Source organism: Canis lupus, chromosome 1, assembly GCF_011100685.1.
Source record: "Canis lupus familiaris isolate Mischka breed German Shepherd chromosome 1, alternate assembly UU_Cfam_GSD_1.0, whole genome shotgun sequence".
In the NCBI taxonomy this organism is placed as follows: domain Eukaryota; kingdom Metazoa; phylum Chordata; class Mammalia; order Carnivora; family Canidae; genus Canis; species Canis lupus.
In genome coordinates, this window is record NC_049222.1 from 62,780,347 (window position 1) to 62,801,400 (window position 21,054).

Below are 21,054 nucleotides of genomic sequence, written 5' to 3' on the forward strand. Positions count from 1 at the left end.
TGGTTCTTTTTTTTTTTTTTTTTTTCAAGAGGCCCAAGGATCTCCTTGTGCCTGCTGATTCCAGGTCCTTCAAATCACAGCACATTTCAAAGGCTGAGATCACACGCAAAGACACGTTTAACTTATTCATTGAGTTTCTTTGAACTTCAAACTCTCCAGCTCTCAGTTTCTTTCACAGGAGATGGAGGCATGTCTTGGAGTCTGCCTTCCCTCCAAGAGCCAAGGCAGTCACATAAGATAAACCAGACAAATCAAATAAGCAGCTTCCCAGGCTGCAGACACTTTATTGACTTCCTATAGAAAGTCCCTCTTGAATCCACTGCTCATACTTTCCATCACCCCCTCGGTCCTGTAGGCATTTGCTAACCTGACCACTGGGTGCAGGGCCTTCATCATGAGGCTGCTCTTGCTCACCAGCTTCTTCCTCTATTTCTTCCCTGTTTCCATTTCCATTTCTTGTGTCGGTAAAATAGGCCCTGTTTTTCACTCTTAAAGTTTCTTTCATCCCCTCTGTAGGCAACAGATTTTTCATCTAGGCCTGCCAGATGAATTATAGGACATTCAGTTAGATTTGAATTTAATCTAAAAACATTTGTAGAAGTATGCCTCAAGTATTTCATGGGACACGTTTGTGCTAAAACAAAGTTTTATATTTTGTTTATCTGAAATTTAAATTTATCTGAGCATCTTTTTTTTTTTTTTTTTCTTCCTCTAAAATAGGCAACCCTTCTTTCAACTGGCACAAGGTAGTCCAGACCCCAGGTAGGTGACCATAAGGCTTTGGGCTCCTGGATGTTAGTCAACCTCTAGCAAGTTTGCAGCTCCCTCTGCTGGGAAGCCAGGCCACATGTGGCTCGAGCTCTGCTCTGAAGCTGCGAGCAGGGAGTAATGGGTATCCAGCCCCAGGAGAAGGTATCTAATACTTCTAGAGGGAATGAGTAAACCCATATTCAAGAAGTCAGGGTTATTTTGGAGAGTTGAGCGGCTTCTTTTTCCTCAGTTGTTTTGTATTTTAAGAATTCTTATAACCTTATAAATTTACTTATTCTTTGATAAATTTTGAAATCATGACATCGATATTTTATTTCTTCTGCTCCATAGTGGATATACATCAAACTCTTCTGATATTCCCTAGTAACATGGATCCCAGAAAACTTGCAACTCTCTTTGGAGTCCTGTTTTGTAGCTTCTAGAGGATTACAGGATCAAAAGATAGAAGTGGGGTATTACTTTCAGTGGTTAGTGTTCTGGCAATAAACAATTTGAAAACTCTAGCTGGATAAAATTGCTACTAATAGGGTTTTTTTTTTTAAAAGATTTTATTTATTTATTTGAGAGAGAGAGAGAGAGAGAGATTGAGAGCACAAGCAGGGAGGAGGACAGAGGGAGAGGGAGAAGCAACCTCTCCACTGAGCAAGGAACCCGCAGCAGGGCTGGATCCCAGGACTCCAGGATCATGACCAGAGCTAAAGGCTGATGCTTAACCAACTGAGCCACTCAGGAGCCCCTAACAGTTTTTTTTCTTATTATGATACTATTTCGATTATGTTTTGCTTCATTGTGAAAGTTGTTCAAATCTTTTTCCATAGTAACTTGATAGGCACATACTGCAAAGCTGCTGAGGTTTGGGAAACATTTATCATAAATAAGTCTCTTAACCTTTGTAAGCAGGTAACGTGAAAATGGGCAGCTAACACTTTGAGCCAACTGCCACGGTCAGGCCTATTCTGGGCTGCTCAGGTATATTGCAATTTTGAGAGATTCAAGAACAATGTTGGTTAGACAAAGGAAGGAAGATGGAGCCAAAAGTACCTACTCTCTGAGATGTCGCTGAGCCTCTGGTACTTTTCTGGAGGTGTCTAAATCTTTCCCATGCAGTGTTGGAGGAGAGATGTGCTCTTGACCTTGATCCCAGAAGCGGTGGGTTCTGGGGCCTGGCCTCATGTTCAGGTAGTCAAAGTGTAGCCGGCAGTCCTTGGACTGGTAGGGGAACATTCAGAAGTCAGAGAGGTCATGGTCACCTTCTGGAGAAATTGCCTATTAATGGCTGGTGCCTGGTATCAGATAAAAGGCAATATTCTAACCACAATGAGAGCAACAGAATAAGCAAAGCCAGAATAACAGAGACCCAATCAATACGCAAGAGTCTGGGACATGCTTCATCGCTCATTCCTGTGGGCTGGGTCCACTTGTGGGTCAAAGACAAGGCAGTTCTGAAGGTCTGTGATCTGGGGACTATACCAATGCTGGCTAAGGCCAGCTTCTGGCACAACATGACCCAGGGAGTTGAGTAACTAAAGTGATGGGGGTGGTGAGATGAGGACAGTGGAGCAGCACAACGTGAGGATGCAGGAGGTGCGGTGGGCCACAAAATCTCAGGTTTGAAGCATGAGAGAGGAATAGCTTAGGCAGGAAACAGTAACTAATGTCAAGAGCTGCAAACGGGCCGCACATGCTGATGTTTCGGTGGCCTGCACGGTGTGACAAGATGTCGGTGTCCTCTCAAGTCAGCCAGTTATCAACATGCTCCATGCGTGGCCTTACCTGGGCTGCTTCACATTTTAAGATACCCCATGGCTGGGTCCCTCATGGCATTTGAATTCGGAACTTCCGTTGATCTTACTTTTGTTTTGATTGATTTGAAAAGCTGAAAAGGGCCAGGATCTTCAGAAGCACCCTGTTGGGATTCGGCCTTGAGGAGCTGGGTCAACCAGAGGCAGAGAAATGAAGGAGGCAGCTGACATAACTAAACACTGTCATCAACAAGTAGTTGTTATCAAAAAAAGACATCTAGTCATTCAGACACAGACACTAAATAAATTTCACATCAACGGATGAGGCCAAGACCAGCACTCTTAATTACGAGAGCCAACAGACACCTTTTGTAAAGATCAGGTGTGAGGTGCCTCACATCACATTGTGACCACTAAGACCTAAAGTACTGACATTTGGAAATTGTTCATCTTCATCCTACAACTGAGAGGAGGATTTGGGTTGGGTTTTTATAACTCTGGCTTCCTTTCGGATACACTTTCTTTGAGAGGAGGAATCCTGGATAAGGCAAGCTTTCCAGGGATTGCACGAAGCCTGAAGGCCTTATCTTATCTATGAATTCATGCGATGATATCTGACACAGGCCAGGAAAACCTGTATGGAGTGGCTCAGAAAAATGGAACTGTTTTTAAAGGGATGCTAAAAGGGGAACTTTTGGGTTATAACATCAATTTGAAAGGCCAGACTATCACTGGTAGTGGTCGTTATCTTGAAAGATTCTGTTTAAATTTATACAACTATGCCTACCTTAAACTGGAAAACGTGACCTGAGCAATATAACCCTGAAAATGAGGCGTTGGTAAAATAAGCCTCCAATAGTTCAGATAATTTGTATGTAATGTGTCCCACCGAGCTGAAAATGAAGCAGAGTTGCCTAGCATAGGGCGCACATCATAATTGGTTCTAAATAAATACTTGGTGAAAGAACAAATGAATTAGTAAAGGACTGGAACTCCATTTGCATCTTTAAACAACGTTTTTTTCAAACTTCACGGGAGGATCAATCCATGACTTCCTGGAATGATTTTTTAAAGCATTCTTTGTATCACTAAGAATGTCATCTTAATAATCCATCAACATGTAGCCGCCTAGACAGTTTCAAGGCTTTCTTCTACAGTATAATCTTCTTTAGTAAGCAAGAAGATAAACAGTTTGGGAAAGACACATGGGTGTCTGTAACTGCAGCTTGAGAGGAAGTAAACCATTGAAAATCTAAGGGAAACATTTTCAAAGGATGATTTAAATGAACTGCAAAAAAAAATCATAGAAAACCAATTTATAATACATTGAGTCAAATGTCAGAGAACTACTTTCATGAATCTAAAATATGTTACTTGTATATTTTGAGGACTATTTCCATGTTTTAAAAAATGATCTTCAGATGAAACACATATGGTTTTATTTTTTTAATTTTACAAGTTTTATTTTTCTTCCACTTGTTTTCACTGATGGCTTTTTGAGTTTTAATGCATGCTGAGCATTGGGGCCGCACAACAGGGCAAACATACATATAGTTTCTATGTGCTGGTTGTAGAAAATTTCTAATACTCATGAAATTTAGGTAATCATATTCTATTAAAACAAACTTAGGCCCTATTAGATGATTATTAGTAGATATGACACAGTAACAGAATTGTTAATATTTTTTTAAAGACTTATTTATTTGTTTGAGGGAGAGAGAGAGAGATATCACACGTAGGTGTACAGGTGCCTGTGGGAGTTGAGGGGAGGGACAGAGGGAGAGAAGGACTCTTGAGCAGTCCCAGTGCTGAGCATGGAGCCCAATGTGGGGCTTCATCTCAGGACCCCGAGATCATGACCCGAGGTAAAACCAAGAGTCCCCACTTAACTGACTGAGCCACCCAGTTGCCCCAGATTGTCAATATTTTCAAGAACAAAATTATTCCTGAGAAAATGGAAGAGATTTAAGTTTGAGCAGTTGGTATAAAAATATGTTACAACTGAAATTATATGCCTCAAAACAAGAGCAATGAGGCAGAACTGAATTTGTTCTTATCTACTGACGAGACATCACCAACAGGGTGACATTTAGTCACTGGCATGTTCACTACATCGATAAGCCTGGATACAACTGCATTCATTTAAGAAATGACAATTCTGAGAAATCCAGCCAAACTGTAGTTTTCCACATGTTTATCTATTGCAGTATCTTCACGCTGACAGACTCTTTAGTGTCGTAAATTGGGAAACTCATTTCAGGGGAGTTAGTATTGTTGATCCCAAACTATTGCCCAGGGAGAAAGAACATGTCAGTTTATTATGATTAAAATAGCTGAGGCTTATATACATCCATCCAGACCTTTGTTGTTCTTTTTACCTACCTACATACACACACACACACACACACACACAAATACACACCTCTCAATCTTTGATAGAGTGTTTTTCCTTAATGATTATTTTAATCTAGTTTCACCTGTGCAACTCTATTGGAACTATTGACAGATGGAATTAAGTGACCTGGGCAAAGTATATCCATTTAGAAGTCTTTATTAAAAGTAGAGAGAAACTTTGCAAAATAGAATAAAATAACCAAAAGATTAATTTAATATAGATCTGTGATATGAAATGTTATTAAAATAGTCATATATATAATTTATTATAATTTTAAATAAAACTCACCAGATTAATAAGATTTAATATAATCATCTCCTTAATTACATTTACTTCTCTGAAGGAAAGAAGAGCAATACAATCACCTCCATTGCATCTAATATGGTTTCTGAGAAGCCTTTGTATCACCAGGGGAATAGCTGGATCAATTTCCTATTACTGGTTTCTGTGAAGGTGTGATATCATTGGTAACACAACACTAAGATGAAATGAGAATTTGTCAACTACATCTGCAACACCTAGTCAAACCTCTGGAGGAAAAAAAAATTGCCTATTAGCTACCACAATGGAGATTGTGTACTATGATTGTGACGATGGAAATGGTCAAGATATTATTTCAAAGTTCTCTTAATGTTCTGTTATGCTAGGGAAACTACTGGTTATGAATCCTCTAGTGGAAGGAAGAAAATTTTAAAATCTCAGTGCATTTAGATATATTAGGGGCATGGTTTTGGGGGCCTGAGAGTTAAGCAGAGCTAAAAGAAGTGGATATGGCTATAAAAGAGTAACAGGAGGGATCCTTATGGTGATTGAAATATCTGTTTCCTGACTGTATCAGTTTCAATATCCTGATTGTGTTGTGTTACCATTGGGAGAAACTGAGCTAAGGGTACATGAGATCTCTGTATTATTTCATAAAACTGCATATCAATATAAAATGGTCTCAAAATAAAAATTCAATTAAAATCTTCAACTTATGATTTTAATTTAATTAAATTTTAAACATATAAACATTTTCTTATATTTTAAGGATCAACTGTCACTTGTCTGCAAGTGGAAATTACAGATAAAATAAATAAGCATTTGAGAAATAACTACTGAAGGAAAAATTTAGAAATGTGTTCTAATGTTAAAATAAATTTTTATTCTTTTCATGAACATGTGAGCTTCTCAGAGTGATTTAAGAATGCAGGCATTGTTCCTACAGGTAAAATAGTTTTATATACCTCTTAATTATACATTCTAGATGTAGATATATAATTATGGTCTCCAACATTAAAAAATGTCTGCCAGTACTAAGAGAATTTGGAAACTGGTTTAAACTATCCTACAGTCTCTTAAGAAAAAAGAACTCAGTTTGGGTATTTTGAAGATTGATAGGAGTCCCGAAGACATCTAGAAGTGACAATCAACAAAAGGAAACCCTACCTAAAGCTATCAGAGAGACAATAACAGAGAATCAGAGGGAAGAGCAGGGATGCCCGGTATTGGGGGCCGCTTTTTCCTGAGGGTCATTTTATGATTGATGAAAAAGAAGCTGAGAGTTTAAGAGGCTGATCAATACTTTTGATAGCTTCAAAAGTCTAGGGAATAGGTGTTAGACTCCAGGGCCCACCATAGGGAAGTATACTAGAAATGTACTTGTCCTTATACAGAGTGCAGCTCAGTTGCAAATAATTTTACTCCCTGGAATAAGATAAAGTTGATCTGTAGTTCTAGTGCCCAATTGTTCATATGTATGGACACAAGGTGATGGATAAAAGCTATAGCAAAAACTCTCTGGAGTAAGATAAAGTCATTCTAGATCTTAATTTATTGATATAAATACCTTTGTTAGTTCATTGACCAGGATGCAATTTTTTTAAATAGGCAGAAACTCAAGGAAATAATATAATTAAAAACAAAAACCAGAGAAACAATGGAAACAATAATTAATAATAGAACAGATCCACCAGAAACCCAGGTATTGGAGTTATTAAAGAATTTAAAATCACTATCTATTACATTTGTAGAGATAAAAACAGATTATAATTCCAGCATAATTGACATATATGTGTGTATCTGTCTGTGTAATATGTGGCAATCCTAGAACTAGAAAATACAAAATTAAGAACTGAATGACAGACGGTTAAAACAGCAGTAGACTAGCAAGAGTTGATGAATGATTTAATAAACTGAAAGCAATTCAGACAGAAAATATCCAAAAGGAAAGATGAGGCAAAAATGGGTGGAAAATGCAGAGGACACATAGGGAGACCCAGAGGAAATGGTGAGGAGATACAATACCCATGTAACTGAAATTCCAGAAGCAGAGGAGAAAGAAAATGGAACAGAAACAACATATGAAGATATTATGACTTAGATCGTTCCAAAGGCACATGAGAGCCCTCAAGATAGCATCAGGAAGCCCTCTAACTCTCAAGAAGGATTTTTTAAATTGTATAAAGGAATACAAGAATGAAACAGTGATAAATGAGCAAAGTCATAAAAGGAAACTGCTAAAAATGAAAGGAAGAAAAAATAAAATCAGCTAGAGACAAATAGAGATTACTATCAAAAGAATAATGAAAAGGTGAAAGCTAACTTTACAACAGAAATACTACAAGACAGAAAGAGTTGGATTATAATATTTGAAGTGCTGAAAGAACATAGCTGCAAATCCGGACTCTCATACCCAGCAAGATTATTCTTCAAGGGGGAAATCAAGAGAAAGTGGCTTTCAGGCAAACAAGACAAGTCATTTTTAGCCCTCAGATCTGTGTTAAAGGATATGTTAAAAGGGTGTGCTTCAAGTAAAAGAAAAATAACTATTTGTGGAAACTCAGAGATACATGGAGGAAAAAAGAACAATGAAAAGGATAAATGTGTATGTAAATCCAGAGCAATGATTCTTAAACATTAATGTAAATTAGAGTCATGTGAAAGGCTGGACAGACAATACTGTGAGATCCCATACCAGGATTGTGATTCGGGATGTCAGAGGTGGGGATTTACACTTCTAACACGTTCCCAGGTGATGCTAATTCTACTGGTCTGAAGCTTACACTTTGAGAACCACTGAGGAATAATACTGTTTCTAAAACAGTGACTTGTCTTGTGGGATTTAAAATTTATATTGAATCAAATCTATGCATATGTGGACAATTATTTTGTGACAGTGGTAGCTTTTCTGTTCAATAGGGAAAAGATCATCTTTTCAATAAATAGTCTCAATAAATGGTACTCAGTCATCTTATATTCATATAAAAAATACTCTCTCCCTTTCTCACACCATACACTAAACTCAGTCTCAGGTGGACTGTAGGCTTAAGTGAAGGACAAAAAACAATAAAACTTCTAGAAGGAAATATCAGAGAATATCTGAGTGACCTTGAGATATTCTTAAAGAGGACCCAGAAAACACTATTCATTGAAGAAAAATTGAGCTATATTAAAATTTAAAATGATGTTAATCAAAAGATTAAATAAGAGAGCAATGGCACTTCACACAAAAGTTTTCTACAAATGGCCAAAAGAATACGAAAACTTGTTCAACCTCGTTAGCGATCATGGAGATCATACCCAAATCACCATGCAATATACCTGTTCAAAATCAGAAGGGATAAAGTTAAACCGATGGATAATAGTAAGGTACGTGAGAACGTGGCACAATGAGAAATCCTATATACTTTTGCAGAGAGGGTGAAATAGCACAACCGTTTGAAAAATAGTTTGGCATCATCTAGTAAATTTGAAGATGCTCATTCCATATGACCCAGCACTTCCATTCCAACGTATGTCCATGTGCACCAAGAGATGTAGATCAGAATGTTTATACATGGTGATTCATAAAAGCCCTAAATAGAGAAACAACTCAAATCTCCATCAGCAGTAGAACAGATAAGTATATTGTTTATAAAATGGAATTCCATGCGTCATCACTGAATATGGATGAACTCACTACACGCAACAACTTGGGAGAAGGAGTCCTATTTCACAAACATAATATTGAGTAAGAGCAGCCAATCACGAAATTACAATGAATGATTACATTCAAGTTTAAGAAAAAAACCCAGGAAAAACGAAATTATGGTGCAGAGTCACTTAGTTTGTAAAATTTTAAAGAAAAACAAGGAAGTGATTATTTTCCAAATGAAGATGGTGTGGCTTCCTTTGTTGGAAGGCAAGGCAAGTAGTTAGGAGAGGAGGAGAGAGGTGCTTTGTAGGTACGAACAATGTTCTCTTCCTTCAACTGGGTGGGTATCTATACAAATGATTGCTTTGTAATATCCCACAGAACTATACATCTTGTTTCGTGCCCCTTTTGGAACGTATACTTTATTTAACAATAGATGGGATGAAAAGGTTTAAAATGTAAATTACTTACTCTGTCCACTTTAAATATGGCAATAAACCAAACTGCTTTCGGGTTCCTTGAAAACACCGGAAGTCCTTAATGTAACTATTTTTCCAACAATACTTTAATGAATCCTTTTGTTTAGTTAATGTATTCTCCTATTCTAGTTCCTACATAACTTTGCGTTAATTTGGGCAAGTAAATAAATGTTGAATGGGAATCAAATGCTCTGAAGTCATCTGGATAAACACCTTGTTTAACCCTTAGATTACTCTGTATATTTATTTTGGTTTCAGAACTGATTTCAATTGTTAAAGTAGAGAGAGACTAGTGGTAAAATTACTGGAGTAAGGACTTAACAGTTTGTGAATATAATGAAAAAATTCTTGCATATTACCTACCTGACCTACTCCAAACAGACCTACTGCATGATAGATGTGATTTCCATGACATATTGATAGAATAAAATGAATCTTATTTGAATCAATGATTATTGATAAATAATAAAAATATCATCAATAACTATAAGCCACACCATACCTTGGACCAACAAATTTAATTTTATTCTTTTCTAAAAATATGCTCTACTGCTGAGAAGGGTCTCAGAGAACAAAATTAAGTAATTGGTTTTTAAGCACCTGTCGGTTCTAAGATGTAACCCCACTTGCAAGCTAACTTTAGCTGGCCGGAGTTTTATGTCTGCCATAGAAGAAGTTGCGAAACCCTTGGGTTAGAGAGAAACAACTTTATCACTCAGGCACAGAAGCAGTCTAAGCACCAGCATATTTCATGCTTGTTTCCTGAGCCCGGATTCCTACAAGCCTAAGAGAAGAGGGTCAGATATTGGTACACATAGTGGGTGGCATTACATACAGGACGGTAGCTTTGAGATCAGGGAAGCAAACCTTACACTCGGATGGAGGTACTACTATCCCTAGCTTCCAATTCCCTTCCAAAGTTGTGCACTATACACACTGTACACACAGCCTTGAGAAGAGTCTGGAAAACAACAGTTCATGCTCTGCGCCTGAGGCATTCAGAAATACAAGAGGTCTATGGAGCGCTGTCTCTCCGTATCAAGGAAATCTCTTTATAAACCCTCTTGCTGCAGTTCAAAAGAACACACATTTTCTTCAAGTTCTAGAATATTGGCCAAAAATAAATTTTTCAAAGGTTTTTAAACTGTGAACCGAATTATTTTAATAGTTCACATTATACTCAAAATGCTTTTGAAGAGTCATAATTATATAAAGTCCTAGAAGGATACTATATATGGGTGTGTATGAATGAGTGAGCGAGTGTGTGTTAGTTTCTTACTTAAAGTGTAAATTCCTTGGGAATGATGACTGTGCGCGTGTGTAATGTATTCTCTTATTCTGTTTCTTTCAAAACTTTGCACTAATTTAATTAATAAAATGCTAGAGGTCTGTCCTCCCTCTTTTTTTTTTTTTTCTCTTTGTGAACACCATTGCTGAAGAACAACGAAAAGTGTGCACCTGTACCCTGAGTGTTCTGACGGTCATCGGGGAGGACAGGTTCTCCCAGCTTGGAGACCACCTATTCTACGCATAGAACCCAGGGCAATGCCCACCCCGCAGTGGAGCTCAGGAAACACTGGCTGCACTGTGCAGACTGGAATTTAGGACTCGTTCTATCTAGTCTGTAAGCCCAAGTTGCTCTCCGTGACACCTCGGGAATACATGCTGTGCGTTGAAAAGAGAAAACATTCCTTGCCCTCAAACCCTTGGAAGTCACCTTAAGCCCCAAGACATCCATTTATGATGATTCTAGTCTGCAGACGGATACAAGTCCGGGGAACGAGCGCACGTGTCTGCAGAAACCTTTGCTTCATTATGAGATGAGAAATGAGTCGAGGGGTGTCCTTCCTCTGGGACTCTTTTCCTTTTCCTTTCGCGGGCCCAGGTGGTCCTTGGCACTCCAGCAGCCGGGCCTTACGGCCGGGACACTATTCGTAGAAGTTCCTCCGGAGGTTTCGTCATCCACGCGGCGCTCTGGAACCCCTCTGCTCCTCTGGTCGACAGCAAACATTTCTGGCGACAGGCAGTGCCCGAAGTCCCGAGGATTTCCGGACACTTTGCACGGCGGCGCGGTCGCCCGGGGGCCCGGAGAAGGTGAGTTGGCGCGAACCGACCGCTCGGGGTCTCGTCCCCATAGGGCGGGGGGCGCGGGGCGCGGAGGGGGGGGCGGCCTGGGGAGGGGGCGCTGCGGGGGGGCGCGGAGGGAGGAGGGGGGCGCGGGGGGGCACGGGGGGGCCACGGGGGACCGCGGGGGGCGCGCAGGGGGGCACGGGGGAGCTGCGGGCGGGCACGGGGGACCGCGGGGGGGCCTCGGGGGGAGGAGAGGGGGCGCGGGGGGACCGTAGGCGGGCACGGGGGTGCTGCGGGGGGGCACGGGGGGTGCGGGGTGGGGGGAGGCGGCCGGGCATCGCGGCCCCGCCCGGCCAGGTGTCGCCCTCCCGGGGCCCTGCGGGGGAGCGGCGGCGGGAGGAGGCTGCGGTCGGGGCCGGTCTGTTTGGACGCGGCGGAGGGTGGCGGCCGGGCCGGGGCGGCGGGAGCGGGGTGCGCGCGCGAGCCGAGGGGGCGCTTACGTCGCAGCTCGAGCGGAGCTGGGGTGGTTAGAGCCGAGTCCTCCGAGCCGCGCAGCCCGAGCCGCAGCCGCAGCCGCAGCCGCAGCCGCAGCCGGAGCAGCAGCAGCCGCAGCAGCAGCCGCCCGGAGGGGCGCGCCCCCCGCAGCAGCCCCGCCGCCCCCCGCCGCCCCCCGCAGCCCGGCGCACAAAGGCGGCGGCCGCCCGCCCGGCCTCCTCCCGCCCGGCCTCCTCCCGCCGCCTCCAGCCGCCTCCCGGGGGCGCGAATGGCCTCGCGGGGCGACGACCTGGGGCGCGGGGGGCCCTAGGTCGGCGCGCCCCGGCCCCACCCCCACCCCACCCCCACCCCCACCCCCACCCCGCCGGCCGGGAGGGGGCGATGCGGGCCCGGGGCCCCGCCGCCCGCCGCCGCCGCGCTGCAGCCCGCGGAGCCGAGTGGGTGCCGCCGCCTCGGGCGCCGCTGGACGCCGGGGAGAGCCCCCGCCCCCGCCCCCGCCCCCGCCCCCGGGGCTGCCGGTAGGAGGCTTCGGGCAGCTAGGCACCTTCCCGTTTGGGTCCCCGCTCCCCTGCTCCACCTCCTCCACCCCACCCCACCCCACCCTCACATTCTGGAAGCTCCGGGGTGGGGGCGATCCCTGCCCTCCCTGCGCACCCCCACCCCCGGGACAGCCCCGTGGGAATAAAGGGCTGGAGGCAGGCCGAAGTTGCGGGTGGGGCTGGGGCTGGGGCGGGGGCGGGGGGGGGCAGACCCTTCTGGTGCCTTCTGAGATCACCCTGTGTCTGCCTCGGAGGGGAGGAGGGAAGGTGCGCGATCTGCAGCGTCTCCGCCTAATTGGAACCTAATCGCTTTAAACAAAATCTTACAAACGTCTTTTTTTTTTTTTTAATAACCTCTTGGAATAAAGCAGAAAGAAAAATAAGCTCCTTTCTCCGCCCTCCCCCCCCCCCCCCTTCTTTCCCTTTCTCTCTTTTTCTTTCTGCCGAAGACGCTCCCTCCCCGCCCCGGAGCTCAGCGCCGGAGAGCCACCTTATTATTAATCGGAACTGCCCCCGCGGGCCCCGGCAGGCGCATCCTTCAGGGGGGACCAGGGAAGCGGCGCGGAGCTGCGGCTGAGATGTGCGCGGGGGCGGTGGTGGTTACATCTCGGAAGAGAAGAGGACGCTCCCCGGATCAGTGCCAAGCGTGCAGGGTGGGCTTCGGGGCATTCTGTTAGGATTGAGGAAGGACAGGGGGTGCTGGGCCCTCCGCAGGTCCGCATCCCTGTAAGGGAGAGGGGAGAGGAAACCAAAGTGAGGCGTCTTTTTTTTTTTTTTTTTAAGAGGTGGGAAAAAGAAGTTTATACCCCCCAGAAGGGGAAGAAAAAAAAAAAAAAGAAGCTGCGGGAAAGCAGGAGCAAGTACTAGTCTGGACACCGAGACAAAAAAAATTTCCTGTGCAGAAGAGGAAGCAGGCTGCAGAGAGGCCCGGAGGCCGCACGCAGCGCGGTGGTGGCCAAGGCCAGGTGTGTTGTCGCGGGACAGTCAAGAGGAAGGGAAGGTTCAGGAACAAGCGGAACAATGACTCATTTACAAGCTGGTCTCTCTCCCGAGACCCTGGAGAAAGCTCGCTTGGAGCTCAACGAGAATCCAGACACGCTGCACCAGGACATCCAGGAGGTGAGGGACATGGTCATCACCAGGCCGGACATCGGCTTTCTGCGCACAGATGATGCCTTCATCTTACGCTTCTTGCGGGCCAGGAAGTTTCATCACTTTGAGGCCTTCCGCCTCCTGGCCCAGTACTTTGAGTACCGGCAGCAGAACCTGGACATGTTCAAAAGCTTCAAGGCCACGGACCCTGGCATCAAGCAGGCTCTGAAGGATGGCTTCCCTGGGGGCCTGGCCAACCTGGACCACTATGGCAGGAAGATTCTAGTCCTTTTTGCAGCCAACTGGGATCAGAGCAGGTAAATCCTAAATTCAGACTTGTATTAGGGGTTCTTTTACTCTCCCATTTTCCAGAATTTACCCTGAGTGTCATAGTTTTACAGCTTTGATGTTTGTGCTCATGTGGCTGGGGAAAAAGAGAAATTGGAACTACAAACTGGGGTTCTGGGAGGGTCATCTAGGGGTGGGAGTAAGGCTTTTATTTTTACCTTTGAAACTCAGGAAGTGAGCACCTAGTCTCTACTGCAGCTTTAAGTGCTTCCTGAACCATATCACTGTGCTGCAGTCTAAAAGCATTCAACTTCTAAATAAAGCCGCTAAATTTTTCACCTCTTGAATAAGTTTACTGTTCTGTGGAGAAATGAGGATGAGGATGGAGACAACTTTTCCTCCTTCCTCCTAATGAAATTCTTAAGCTAGATTCATCATCATCATCACCATCACCATCATCATCATCACCATCATCATCATCGTCATCATCATTTCTCTCCTTAGTACTGAGGTTTTATTTTTTAATAATAGCCTGGCATTCAACCAAGATCAAGTAGTTTTGTTGCTTGGGAACTTTTCTGCTTGGTGATGTGTAGATGAAGGAATAATATGATGTGTGTCACTTCAATGAGAAGGAAGAGTTGTACCCTCTGTCGCTGAGCATGCCTACTGACACTGAAAATAAAGACTGACTGGTGTGCTCGTTCTACACCTGTCACTAATCTAAGGAATGTGTTTCCTGTCTGAAGTGATTTTTCATCTTTCATAAGGAAGTGAAAAATGTTCAGACATGGTAGTTGGTAGACTTTTTTTGAGCTCTCTTGCTTTTTAATGGAGGAGAAATTATATTCTTATTTCATCTGTATCATAACAGACAAATGCAGAGGGGGACTATTTCACTGCCTCAATCAAAATTATTTTCTCAGACTGAAAGACATAAACAAATTATGAAAGGGTCTTGTGTAAGGTAGTTTCAATTAAGTTCAAAGCTAAATATATTTCATGGGACTTGAAAATGTTACCAGAACTATGAATCATGAGGAACTGGTTGTTATAACATTGGTGTATTTTTAGTTCTGTGAATGGTGACTTTTGATGCATCTGGTTAGTTGAAAACATCTCTGGAACAATTGTAAAAGACTTTTATAGTTACTGAGAAAGCTTATTGATCTTATGGCTTTCTAGAAAGGCTTCTCAGACTGTTTTGTAAATGAATGGGTTTTACTCTTTAGTTATTCACCTGTTCCCTGTGAGTCTAAGTTGAGAACTACTCTAACTTCTTTTAGGTAAATACAAAGAAAATTGCTACCTCAGGAATCATAAAGCTAAGAAACTTACAGAGTTAACTACTGAGGGGGAATGGAGTTCCATTCCTTATTTTGATTACTCATTCTACTTTTTATTGGGTGGCAAAGTTTAGAGGATTGTGAAATGCTACCTTCTGATCACAGTTTCTCTTTAAGAAGTTCCCATCCATCTGAGATGTACATTGTAGGGTCATATAAACCAATTATTGTATATATCAAAATTGAAAAAAAATATTCAAGAAAGAATCTAATCCATATATGTCAGTGAGATTGGTATTCTGTTGATTGAGCTACAGTGAAATGGGAGCTATGGAGATTTTACATTTAAATATATCTCAGAGTCTGTCAAAGATACCCATAGAGGGGCAGATTGCATTCAGAGATGTGCATATAGATCAGAACTTTTTTCACTTATCTTTATAAGTGAACTGATATTCACTAATTAAGATGAAAGTCACTTATAGTTCTCATGTATATGGGCAGTTGATGACTCCAGATTTACTAAAGGAACTGTGTTTTAGTTGTCTGTCTTATTCTTTCATATAAAGGGTATGGTCATGAAGATCTAGCTCCTTGGAAATCTATAATGGGAGATGATTTATTATTTGGTATGTAAAATCATTTTTTATTAAATCTACATAAAATCCTAGACATTAGAATTTCATATATGTGAGGTTAACAATGAGAAGCTATGCCCTGTACAAATACTCTATCAGGACTTACAGACTACAAATTGTGGATTCTGTTTCTGCAGTTGGAAATAAACATGTATAATCAAAAAGTTATAGTTTGTCAAGATCAGAAGGTATATGAGTTATTTAGAGCTGGTCTAAAATTCCTCCTAAATCATTCCTTCCTTCTTCCTACCTGCCCCCCCATCTCAGATCCGCATATATCCAGTGACAAGGACTAGTGGATCAACAGTTCTATCCTCTTGACATACTCTCTAGACTTTTATCATTGGGACATGTGCATAAGAACTGCCCTGAAGCCTGCAGGATGGTTTCTGGCCGTACCTTCCTTCCAGTATCAGGGTAGCACCATCCCTTTTCCTACCTTGGGTCTGAATCTCTTTCCTTTCTACACTCTATAGCCCCCCTTCTTATCTCACTTACTTTTACAGAAATCTGTGCCTCCTTCCCTCCATGTTTACCTTACTACTGTTCTGTTAGGTGGACATGCCACATGCCGAATTCTCTTGGTCCCCATGCCTCTCCTGTCCTGTGAGTCCTATCCCACTCTCATCCTGTCAGACCACACAGCTTGGGTTTCTTGAGAAGACTGCACATGTGATCATAATTCTGACCACCTTCCTTAAGTTGTTCAGTGAATTGCCTGGCTTTCAACATTTTTTTTTCTTTTAAGTAGCGTTGTTTTAAGAAAGTAAAATAGCATTGTTTTAAAGAAACAATAGATGGGAATGTCCAGGATTACACAGGGAAATTCCAGAAATGAAAGTATCCCTTTTATTTGGAAAACAGGCTATTTCCAACTTCCCGAAGGGAAAAGCAAGATTTTTTTTTTAAGAAATTTTGAAAAATTTTGGGATCCCTGGGTGGCGCAGCGGTTTAGCGCCTGCCTTTGGCCCAGGGCGTGATCCTGGAGACCCGGGATCGAATCCCACGTCGGGCTCCCGGTGCATGGAGCCTGCTTCTCCCTCTGCCTGTGTCTCTGCCTTTCTCTCTCTCTCTGTGTGACTGTAATAAATAAAATTAAAAAAAAAAAAAGAAATTTTGAAAAATTTTGTAAAGACCTCTGAAATAACTGATCTGTATAACAGAAAAGACAAAATCTTGGTCTTATCATATTTATAATAGCATGCGAACCAGAGTTAATGCTAATTGATATTTGTTGCAGTGAGTTATGCATCAAAAAATATTCTAAGTAGGAAGTTACCCGATATATACTTTATCCTATGTTAAATTTGTAGGACAGTGTTCTGTGCTCCTCAGGAGACTAGCAACAGTAAATGTGTGTGAGATAGTGACTATAAATAAAATAGTGTCTCTTTCTACTGCAGTGTGGTGCAGGTTAGTTTCAGGTTATGACAAAGAATTGGACCATTTCCAAATCTTTTATAGGAGACATGGAATCTTCAGGAAGACTAAGGTAAAATAATGATGTTTACAGTGTACCTGCCTTTCAACATATCTAAAAAATAATTGAAATACTGAAATGTCAGAATGCCTTCCAATGTGGTCTGTGGGTGTTCTAAAAAGGATAGACCAGGGCCAGATGATTTATTACATGTGTTGAGATTCATGGTACATTTGTTGAGGACCTTGGTAAAGATTCATACAGTTTTATCTCATTTCTCTCAGATTGTTTAACATAAATTTCTGAAAACGAGCGAATTCCTCAAAATTAAAAACAATTAATTGTTTAGTACGCCAGCTCACTAAGGGTGGAGTAGTTTTCCACACATTACATGCTGTATTTCCTTCCTGAACGATAGTGCCCGGCTTGGGACTCAGCAGGTACCTTCAGTTGTCGCCCTGATTGCAACGGTAGCGTATGAGGATCATGTAACGTGAAGCAAGAAGAGATCATACTGTCTCAAGAGAAGGAAGTTTGGAATGAAAGTAGATCACAGTTTAGACTCTAGAGCATAGGAGCAGGTATCTGAGAGGTTGAATTCACTGGAAAATAAATCTTGTGAATATTCATGAGTAAATTGGGTCACCTGAAACATAATGATGACATGCATTCTGATAGTCGGCCTGTAGGTCATAAGTAGTATTTTACCTCACTAGACGTATAAAGCAGCTCTCTAAATATTTGCACATCAATCAAGCATTTATCTGGAATCCGGTTAATAACCATTGGAAAACAATTAAATACAGTTAAACCAAAATGATTCCTAATATAGAGGCAATTCAGAAGTGCTGACCATCCTGCATTATGTTTGGCTTGTGATACACATCGATTATCATTTATAATACTGAAGCTCTAGAAGGGGTGCAAGAGCCACGGGTCAAACATCATGCTGTGATTCTCTAACGTATCCTGGAATTTTCCTACAAAACATATTATTGTCAGCTTGGCTTGTTTGTTCCTATTGTGTGGCTTTTTAACAACAACAAAAAAAAGAAATAATGACATCTGCAAGTTCAGATTGAATTATGATTATGCGCCCATGTATTCAAATAATGTGGTCAGTCTCCAAATTGAAAGAAGGTCATGTTGACAATAAATTAAAATTTTAAAATAGCCATAGACTATACAGATATGTTTTAATCCCAGCCACAAAGTCTTACTCTTCTCTGGAAGTACACTAAAATCAAATAAAACAAAATACAGTAAAAATTACTAAGAATAATCAAGGGTAATCAACTAGATAATTAGGGAGAAACACTCATACTCAGGAGTCTTAAGAGCAAAAACCAAAACACCAGAAGAACATAGGCTTACTTTTGAGGCCTCATTTTTGAAGACTTTGTGTCCCTGTTTATTAAACTTTATATTTATTTTCTTTAAATATATTTCAACTTTTTGTTTTACAGTGTTATATATCATGTCAAGCTCAGGAATCCTCACCCTTCAAATCCTGGAAGCATTGTTGTGCTGTGTTATGGGTGGATTTTGAGATTCAGTGAAAACTGGAAATGGCAAGTGTGGATTCCATGGGACTTCTGTCCCCACAGAGCTTCTGTGTTGCTTCCTATAAGGAGGCTCTTTTCACAAATATTCTGGAAACTGCAGCTCATTCCAAACCATGCTTTGGTTCATACCATGGAAAATGGAAAAGAAAAAAAAACGTCCTGACAAATGTTAGTGGAATATTGGAACAAATTTCTGGAAAAAATAGGACGGTCCCTAGAAACTGGGGCAATTATACAGTAATTAGTGAAATAATCTTGAAATAACCACAAAGACCAAGAGTGCCAACCTTAAAGTAGGATGTTGATGGGGTCTGGCTTGAACCGGGCTATGTTCACATTTTAGATATGCAACTTTAAACAAAATTGAAGAGAAGCGAAGGATCTGAGGTTACTACACTGCACTGAAAGGATGCCTCAAAGGAAATGTTGAAAGATATTTTAAAACAGAGACCAACAGTTAATAAATTAATGTAGTCCTTAGGAAATGAATACATTTCCTCCATTCTGAGAAAGATTGAGCTCTTTTCCCTCACTGAGTGCAGGTACATATACTTTACTAACATAATAGACAACACTACTGACAGGAGGGAAAGGATGTCCTTGTATGTCAAGTCTTTATAACATCAAATAACAAACTGAGCAAATAGTACTCAATTCAAATCATTTTTGAAAAAAAAGTACGCCTGAGTTGAGCATTTGCTACATACATAGAACTTTATAGTAGGTGCCAAGGGGCAAATAAAGACGCATAAGACGTTGTTTATACCATCGAGGGACACATGACCTTTGGGAAGAATAAACATGAGGCGTCAAATCACTACCAGAGAGACTCTAAGTGCTTAATGAGGGTACTGTTTGCCCTTGATCGAAGTTCAGGGCTAAGGGCCAGCCATGGCCTCTTTGGCGTTGTGCCTCGAGAGCATCGCCTTCTCTGGTAACTTGAATTCAACTATTTATTGTTTCATTTTAATTAATTAATTAATTAATTAATTAATTCGTTTAAAATACTTTTATAACGTGCGTGGTGTGCAAGGCACTCCTCTAAGCCCTTTACAGAATTAATCTCTTAAATCCTATCGCATTCCTCTAAGGTGGGCCTTACTGTGCAGATGAGGAAGGTGAGGCGCTGGTCAGTTAAGACCCTCGCTCATGACCATACAACCAGTAAGTGAGTTGGTTAAACGTGTTGTGTGTGTACACACAGTTACCAGCACGAGTCTAGGGAAAAACAAACCGAGGGGAAAAAACTGCATCTATCATTTAGAAAATGTTGAATGAATGTCAGCATAGATCATTAGAAAGTTCAGTTCCTAGAATAAATCTTCCAAAGACAAGGACTGCACTCAGCAGACGTTTGCTTTCTACCCTGAAAAGGAGAGCTGCCTTTTTGACCTTTGCAGTTTTTTTTCCAGCACAGTTCTGTTTCATTTTATTTTATCTTATTCTGATGGCAGTAGGTGCATGTTGTTTTACACCCCCCCCCCCCCCCCCCCCCCCGATGAAAGACATTATTCCTGTAGATGCTTCCGTTTGGGTGATTCACTTGTTCTCACTCACCTACATCCCCACAGCAGTAAAACTAACGCAAGGCTCAGACAGCTAATCATCTGAGCTCCGTGATAGAAGCCAGACAGAGGAGTGGTTCAGAGATCATATTCTCTGTAGGCTTTGTAGACCTCTCCTCTTCCCATTGAGACTCATGAATGTCTTCTTGGCTTTCCTTCACCAAAGCCTGCTGCTGGGGCCAGGCTGAAGCATGCCCTGGAACCTGGCACGGTGCCACACTGGGAATGGGCTTCCCCTGCCTTTGGACATGCGGGCCATGGAGACCTGAAACAGCAGGACAGCGATTCATGGGTGTTCTGGGGGTGAGGTACCCTGGGGAGTGCAAGAGAACCCAGGTACCCTGGGAAGTGCAAGAGAAACCAAAGACCTGGCTTCTCCTGTAGGCTCCCCTGCCGATTCTGGGCAAACCATTCACATTCTTGGAGACCCTGTGCCCTTATCTCCGAAATAATAGGAGCAGAGCCAGCAGAGGGACTTTGGGCTTGTTTTGAGTTTAAGATCATGCACTTGAAATCACCTTGGAAATCTTCAATGATGACACAGATGAAGCTATTTTTATTATTATTAGCACTCAGTAAGATACAACACCTAGATAGGTCCGTCAGCCCTAGCGCTGATGATACCATGAGGCATCAGAGAGGCGATTTGGGGCCTTTTGTCTTCCCCTCAGCACCCTTCTAATAGGAAGTGCTTCAGATGGGAGAAACGTGGCTTAATGAAAACTGAGGGGTGGGGCAGCCTTAACGAAGGACTTAGCTGATTGATTTAGTGACAAAGGGAAATTTCCTGGCGTGGTGCTGTTCAGTGTGTTGC

General features: G+C 42.1%; 1 protein-coding gene across 2 annotated transcripts in view; it reads left to right on the top strand.

Annotated features, from left to right (window-relative positions):
- Positions 1-11,095: 11,095 nt before the first annotated feature.
- The window catches only part of CLVS2 (clavesin 2), a 71,044-nt gene continuing 61,085 nt past the window's right edge, over positions 11,096-21,054 (top strand). The window contains exons 1-3 of one of the 2 annotated variants that reach the window (XM_038526697.1): positions 11,096-11,376; positions 12,836-13,039; positions 13,170-13,795. In XM_038526697.1, coding sequence (XP_038382625.1) covers positions 13,407-13,795 — 389 coding nt within the window. In that variant the 5' untranslated portion in view covers positions 11,096-11,376; positions 12,836-13,039; positions 13,170-13,406. The remainder of the gene's footprint in view (positions 11,377-12,835; positions 13,040-13,169; positions 13,796-21,054) is intronic. The other variant, XM_038526698.1, reaches the window with a different exon arrangement.